We start from the raw sequence: 8,106 nt of genomic DNA on the forward strand, positions 1-8,106 counted from the left end.
ACAGCGATGACGAAATAATGAGCAGAATTCAAGGTGAGATTTGAGTCGTGCAATTTTTAAACCTGAAAGGTGTTTATGGAAAAGTAATGGCTGACTAGCATAAACACTAATAACACCACTGGTGATTCAGTGGATCTATAAGTAACGTGTGATATGCCTGGTACCTGCTAATGTATGCTCACATTTTTTATTTAATAACTTAGGATCCAGACATTCAGGGAGTTTTTACTGGGAGCAGAGTTATCCACAGAGATCTCTTCCTCTCCAAAACAAATGGACTCAGTGCTTTAAACCCATAAAAACACTGAATAAAGCAGTTTCACATTAAAAAAATGTGTTGTTTTCCAATGCTGCTCATACTCATTCGAAGGTTTAAAAAAAAACACAAAACAATGATTCTCATATTCTTATTTGTAGGTGATTATCCACTAAAGAATATATAATCTATACCAGTATATCCCTAAATCCCCCCATACACACAGGCACACACAATTTTAAAATTAAAATCTGTTTTACCAATCAAAGGTGACAAAACCTGTAGAATGGGTCCTAAATTGTGTTTTCTTCATATTTAGTTTAATTTTAGGTGTTAATGATTTGGACAATCAAGTCAGTGATGTCAGTCTTACTTCCTGAATTTGATGAATGCAAGGAATTTCAATATAATATTCATCTAAACTATATTACCCGCATCTAAAAAATGACTTCATGAAAACATAAGAAAAAGATTTGAATAGAATAGAATGAATATAAATTATTCTGGCATTCATCAGTTTGATAGATTCCTGTGACCGAGGGAGGTGGGGAATGATGACAAACTGATCATGCGCCTGTCTCACTTTGTTTACCTAAATGTCGGCCGGCCAGGACAGCTGGGTTCATTTACCCTGGGATCGCTGAGGGTGAACCATTCCAAAACACGCAAACTATCTGGGGACTGTGAAGCCAACATGAGCAGGTGAGTGTCAGTTAGCATTTATTTAGTGCAAAAATAATCCTTGAAACTGCTGCCGTCACACCTAATTTTGCCCAGTGGGTGCTGTGTATTTGTCCTGTTCTCCCTCCTCCGTGTCTCGCTGAGTGTGGAAATGACAGGGTTATATGGCAGCTTCACCTCACCCAACTTCCCCCAGCCATACCCTGACAACCAGCTCATAGCGTGGAACATCACTGTCCCAGATGGCCACAGGGTCAAACTCTACTTCAGCCACTTCAGCATGGAACCCTCATACCAGTGTGAATATGACTACATCCAGGTAACATGCTGGAGAAACACCAGCACCCATTATCTGCACTGGAGTCTAACGCTTGCTCACTAAAAGGCCTCTGACCTTGTCAAATTAGGTTTTGGCAGAGGGCAATGAAACCTTGCGGTTCTGTGGCGAGGGAGAGAAGAACTATGAAAGCACCCCGAGGAACACCATCATCCTGTCAGCCGGGAACCTCATGTCAGTGGTCTTTAGGAGTGACTACTCTAACGAGGGCCGATTCACGGGCTTCCAAGCATTTTACACCGCAGAAGGTGATGCAGAACAGTGACACTGGTTGCCAGAAGGCAGATACATTTTTGGTAGATGTAATTGCACCAAGAGTTTTTCGAGAAATGAGAGCAGGATTATATCATCACAGGTAGGCCTATATACAGGAACATTTAGAATTTTTAGATTTAGAAAGGAAGAGGAAAGACTCCAGCATAAACACAGTAGTGACAAAACAATGGCAAACTATATTAATAAAGTACCACAGAAGCAGTCGCCAGAAGAAAACAGTGGCATTGTACATTTCTGCAAACCAGGAATACATTATATTTGTACGTTTCATACGTATCATATCAGTGTTTCCAAAGTGATGTAGCATATGAACTGACTTTTTGATCCGGAAGAGGAGGGGATGGTGTGACACCTGGGCGAGATGCCTGCCAAGCTGCAGAACACTGAAGACCACTGTTTGACACCAACACACAACAATTCAGTCAGGAACACTTTAGTCAGACAAACTTTATTTCCATTTGCAGTATTATATTTGGTGGTTTGGCTCTGTTCTGGGACTTTCTGCCTTATCTCGGGCCTATGCAGAAAGCCTCTTCCACGCATCTATGTGGAAAGCCACGTGTAAACGAGGAAAGCCTGAGGCAGAGGGAGCAAACCTCTCTGCCCTTCCACGTGCAAACGAGGAAAGCCTGAGGCAGAGAGAGCAAACCTCACTGCCCTTCCATGTGCCTACATGGAAAGCCTAAGGCAGGGAGAGCAGCAGCAAAGACCCCCGGAAACAGAACAGAGCAGCATCAATGACAAACAGAAATTACACTGATAAGTCAGACACCGCATGAAAAGGAGGAGCTGGAGTGGAGGCGGGTTGCAAAGCGGCTTGCAGAGGAAGCAGCAACAGTAGACAGGCCAGAGCAGTTTTTGTGGGGCGCCCTGAATGAGATTCGCCAACTGGTTGCATAGAAAGGAATCATGATCTATCAGCTGTCTCTCTTCATCAATCAGCTGCTCCATCCGGCTGTTTTTCCACTGGGGACAGTGCCACAAAAAGGCTGTTGTTTTTTTTTACCAAGCCATCACTACTTTTCTAGCGGGGATTTTGCCATCAAAACCAATTCTTTTAAGCCCAAACATGATCTTTTCCTAACCCATAACCAAGTGGTTTTTGTGCCTAAACCTAGCCACACATTACCAATGTTTAAGTTTCAACATATTCACTTCATTATAACATACAAGTGTAACTTATCAGTGGTTTGCAGAAATTTACCATGGCAACATTTTTTTCTGGCAATTGGGGTGACAGAAATTACTTTAAGGCACTTAATTATCTTTGGGCCAGTTTAAATTGTTGTTTGACAGGTACGTTCTCCTGTTTTTCTATTGTCCTTGCATCCTTGCATTCACGCAAAACATGGTCTCCCAGATAATTCTCATTACAGACCCTCTTTATTTATCTACCAGTCACATTTGGGATTCAAGTTTGATGACTTTGAAGTGTTAAAAAATAGCCTATCTGCAATTTCTGTTTTCGTGCAATTAATACTTTTCCAAGTTATACTCTTTTAAATTGGATGTAGCCGTCACACCTCGGAGCCTGCTGCAGCACCTTAACTGTTTAATGTATTATCATGTTTAGTTTTTGTTAGTTAAGATAAACCAGATTCAACTGGTGTCCGCTTCAGTTTAAAAAAGCAGTGGTGACACACACACACACACACACACACACACACAAACACTCAGGAAAGATGCAAATTAAAAAAGTAATCATACATTATCTGACTGGGTTTAGGCACATTTAGGATTTACATTATTTAAAGACACTTCCACTTTCCCCACTTTAAATATGCTCATGGAAGAAATAATACTGTCTCTGTCTCATACAGACATTAATGAGTGTCAGTCCAAGATAGACGGGGAGAAAGTGTGTGATCATCTCTGCCACAATTACATCGGCGGATATTATTGCACATGCAAACAGGGATACTTTCTCCATGACAACAAAAGATCCTGCACAGGTAAGAGCCACGCGACTTAAGCTCAAGAGTCATGTTTATGAATGAAAGTGAGTCAACAGCAGTATGTTGAGGTTCAGTGTTAAGAGCTTGGCTCACAGCCTTTGACTGTTTATTGATCCCTGTAGATACATTACATGGTGTTTCCCAAGCCAGACTCACTGCTGCTTAGCTCCTCACCACTGGAAAGAGCAGATATTGATGACAATAAAGCAAAGCAATTTCCATTAATGTGCATTGACTTGTGTATGATGTATTTGGCTTCACTATATCTTAATTCCACAGCATTTCTTGATTATATAATCAAATAACGGCCAAGTCTTTCAGTTGGCACAATTTGTCAGTGTGGTGTTGAGGTGTTAAATTTACAAAATGCTGCTAATTTCAGACTTTTGGCAACAAGTGTGAATACAAATTAGATCAGATCGCTGTGCTGTGTACTTGTAATTAAACCTAATTTTTGGAAGAGAAGGCAATTTGTCTTTCAAATTATTCCCTATATTTCACAGCACCGCAGAACAAATCTTCAAAAAAACAATTTTCTGACATTTCACACAGGGCACACGGTTGATAATGTTCCAGATTGGATTTCATTCCATCATGGCTGGCCCGTGCTAACTCATTTCAGACTGAAAAGGCACACTGATGCATAGAGTAGTTGATCTCTGCCAGCTGGTGTAAGGCAAGGTTAATTACTGTCGATTCCTAAGGGAAAAGCAACTTCAAAATGGCATTAAAAATTGATACCTGTGTGCAGCACAAATAGTGTACTGACACTAGGTAATTAATCACAATTACCAGTTGATGTGCCTTAAATTATTATTCTTTGCCAGAGGAAAAAGGGTGACAAAACAAATCATGCAGTGAATAGGCAAAGAATGATTATCTGCCTACAGATTGTGCTAATTATATGAATTACAGGAACTCAGCCTCTTTGCGATACTCATTTGTTTTAGTCTGTAACAACATCTGCACACTTGCCGGGGCAATAACGCAAAACTAAATGAATCCCATCTTTTATAATGCCACGAAATGCCTCAATTGATGTGAGAAAAATATTTCCTTCAAAACAAAAAACTTTTTCATAGCCATTACGTTATTGTTGCAGGTAGATCATAAGACTTGTTCAGCAGTATTCAAATTAACATACAAGCTCTTTGAAATCGAAGGAGTCAACATATAACATGCCTCAAAATGTTTAAATTGGAATTTAATGAGTCTTCCCGACAGTGCCTTGCCACAGCCAGGTGTTGACCAACCTGTCAGGGGTTCTGACCAGTCCGGGCTACCCGAGCCCGTACCCTCCCATGAGTGAGTGTGACCACACCATCCGTCTGCCGGAGGGCTACAGAATATTCCTGGACTTCCTGCAACCCTTCGATGTAGAGAGACACTCAGATGTCCCTTGTCCATACGATATGCTGAAGGTTAGTCAAATGACTTCCGAACACGACACACACCGGAGGATGAATAAGCAATGTATTCCTGCTCATGCCTGTGGAGGCAGTTTGTTACTGACTTGTCCTCCTTGGGTAATATACTATACGGCCATGTCGTTTCCTGCATAATTAAGTTTGACTGGACATAAATCAGTCAGGCATTTAATGAATCTTCTTGTTTGATGTTCCCCTTTTTACAAGATTTCAACAGCTGGACAAGAGTATGGACCCTTCTGTGGATCAGTGCCACCAGGTCGCATTGACACAGGAAGTTACCAAGTGCATATTTCGTTCAGATCTGATCCTAGTGGGAAAAACAAGGGATGGAAGATCAAGTACACCAGTACCAAGATTAAATCCTGATGGCTTGTTGACATAAACGTTGGATACAGAAGGACTGGGAGCAACATTATCAACCTTTTCTGCTCCGGCTTTATGTTTTTATTTTTATCCTTTATCAGCTCTTTCTATCTTGATTTCATAATTATTTCTGCTTGACCTCTGACATTATGAAAGGATCCACATGAAGGGGTGGTGGGAGGTGACGGCAGTCAGTACCACACATCGGTCTTACAGTGTAGGTAACTTATTCACAATTTTGGGGCCTTGTCACCCCCAATCAGATGGGCTGTTTCAACATCAAGTGCATCACGACCACAAGTATTTTTTTTCCTATAGCCATACTCTGCCTTTCTCTGCCTCTGATTGGCTTACCCTAGTGTTCTTACCCTAATCCTAACCAGTCTCACTCCTCTTGCCTAAACCTAATCAAACCAACCAACAAATGGAATAAATACTGGCCAACCAGAGGGAGAGTAGGAAGGATCATGGGAAAAAAAACTTTGACGCCACAGGCAGTAGGTCTTTTTTTTCCCCCACAATTTTTTCCCACATTGCTAGTGGTAGCTTTGCAGCCCAGTAGGTGGGCCGGCCTATCTGACATTTGCCCAACTTGCCAGATTGCCAGTCTGAGCATGACAGTATGTGTACCTATATGCTATCTGAAAATATTACACAAGGACTTTCACATCGTAGCAACCTAATACAATTAACCCTTCACTAAGCCCCGCCCCTTTGTGATGGTCTGTCAAGCTGTCGGATTAAGCATGGAGCCCACACTGTAACTAACTGCACAAATTTTATCACCTTTTTGGAAAAACAAAAAAGCGATTCCAGAGAGAAGCAGACCGAGGGGTCTACAGTCTGTGTTTGAAGGATATATCCAGGATGTCAAACTGACTCAGCAGCAACAACAGGTTAAAAAGACAAAGATAGTTTGAAGCTAAAGCCGAACTACAAAGGAAAACTTTGGCAATATTCAACCAGCTGTGTGTCATCACAGTGTGTGCAGACGAATGGTGTTTGGCCTCCCTTCTGTGCTGACGCCAGCACCCGTTCATGTGCACATGCTGTGATGACACATAGCTAGTTCAATATTGACAAAGTTTCCCTGCTTCCCTTCACTGGTCCCTGGAGAGCAGGGTCAGTCTTCATTCTTAGAATCATTAAAAAGCAAAAACAGTATACATTCAGTAGGCTATATCTTCAGTAGCTAGCTAGCTAACCCTACACTTTTCAGGGTTTGATTTTGGTTTTGGAACAGGGAAGAAACCTATCTTTTTCCAACCTCTCCAGGTAACGAGTATCATTAATACACGACGTGCCCCAGACACAACATTTAGCTCCAAGTCCACAAAACCAGCCTGAAAATGAAGGAAATCTGAAACAATTGCATTAGAGTCAATGGAGCACAGCTGTGTTGTTTTCGGATGCTGGTCTGAAGACTAGCATCCGAGTCTAGCTGAAGAATTAACCTCATGACACCTTGGAATGACATTGTGACACTAGTGCTACTAAAATACTCTCCAGATTTCAAGGACTTACATTGATTGCATCTAATTTCTAATCTAATTGTCATTGTTTTATTTCTTTGTTTGCTGAGATGCTGTTATAATGTCAACAGCACAATCCTGCTTTAACCTTTTGTGTCAGGTGCGTCACTGTTTTGCTACTTGTGCAAATAAAGTAAAACTCAAAGACTCAAAAGACACTTTTAATTATTAATTTAGACAATTTTTTCTCATCAAAATGCTTTATGTTTTGTGACCACAACATACAACCTGAAGCCATGTAGCTTTTTATTTAAACAAAAAGAGTTTTCCTTAAGGCACTGTAGCTGCATGCAAACTGTTCTGCTCATTTGCAGCTAAAGACAGAAACACATTTAATGCTCCGGCAGAAATAATTGAATTCAGTGCAGTATTCTGGGAGTCAGTCCGTCTGGTCCAAGAAGCTGTGAATGTTAGTTGTTTAACCTTCATACATTATGCAGCTTGTTCTCAGCAGTGTCAGCTCTACTCCTCTATCAAATCAGTCATTGTAGGGTTCTTCAGTCCCTTGAAATTGCCTCTCATTTGACACTTTTGCATTCGCTCACTAACATTACCTCCATCCACAAGTGGGGCAAAAGAGCACACTTAAAATGCATGGATATGAGAAAGAAATGCACTTGTGTTGATCTATAAACAGTATTTGTTTTGTTTTTCACCTTGTCTCTTAGAATAAGGCCAGCAGCACTTTTCTGTGAACCTTTTTAAACCTCATTAAGTTAACTGTGACTGAACAGTCATGCTGCTACATTCGTCTTTCTTCGAGGGCCACCACAACTTACATGTAACAAGACAGGGTGCGTACTGACCCATACATCACCTTGGCATTTGCAGCTCAACAGAATCACAAGGCCTTAGGTAGACATGTGTTCTCTGAGAGTCATCTAAACACATGGGATGATGTTTGTCTCCAGCATGAAATGCCCAGACAGTCCTCAGGGCACCTGGGTGCTTACAGAGCAAACCTGCACTTGTTACCCGTGCACTGTTCAACTCCTAATCTAATCCACCAAGCCAGTGTGACACATGTGCTATCGACTTCTCCCGTACCCCACTCATATCATACTGTTCCGCCTAGTTGGAGCCAATTCCACAGGAATTACGCACACCATGAAACCATTAACCAAGTGTTGGAAAAAATCTAACAGCAGCATGAGGCCAGTCGGCTCAGAGCTAACATGCCCATCACAATTTTGACAGTCCTGCATCACCAACCTGGTCGGCATCACATGCATGAAGTTTGTCTGAAAAATGTCAAAAAATGTTCTGTTGTGTGTAA

General features: G+C 41.4%; 1 protein-coding gene across 1 annotated transcript; it reads left to right on the forward strand.

Annotated features, from left to right (window-relative positions):
• Nucleotides 1–834: 834 nt before the first annotated feature.
• masp2 (MBL associated serine protease 2) lies at nucleotides 835–6,984 on the forward strand. Its single transcript, XM_050063953.1, has 6 exons — nucleotides 835–958; nucleotides 1,034–1,256; nucleotides 1,345–1,522; nucleotides 3,371–3,502; nucleotides 4,730–4,926; nucleotides 5,140–6,984. Exons 1-6 carry the CDS (start codon nucleotides 951–953, stop codon nucleotides 5,299–5,301), a joined length of 900 nt encoding a protein of 299 aa, XP_049919910.1. The 5' UTR covers nucleotides 835–950; the 3' UTR covers nucleotides 5,302–6,984.
• Nucleotides 6,985–8,106: the final 1,122 nt, after the last annotated feature.

Source organism: Epinephelus moara, chromosome 16 (genome assembly GCF_006386435.1).
Source record: "Epinephelus moara isolate mb chromosome 16, YSFRI_EMoa_1.0, whole genome shotgun sequence".
Lineage (NCBI taxonomy): Eukaryota > Metazoa > Chordata > Actinopteri > Perciformes > Serranidae > Epinephelus > Epinephelus moara.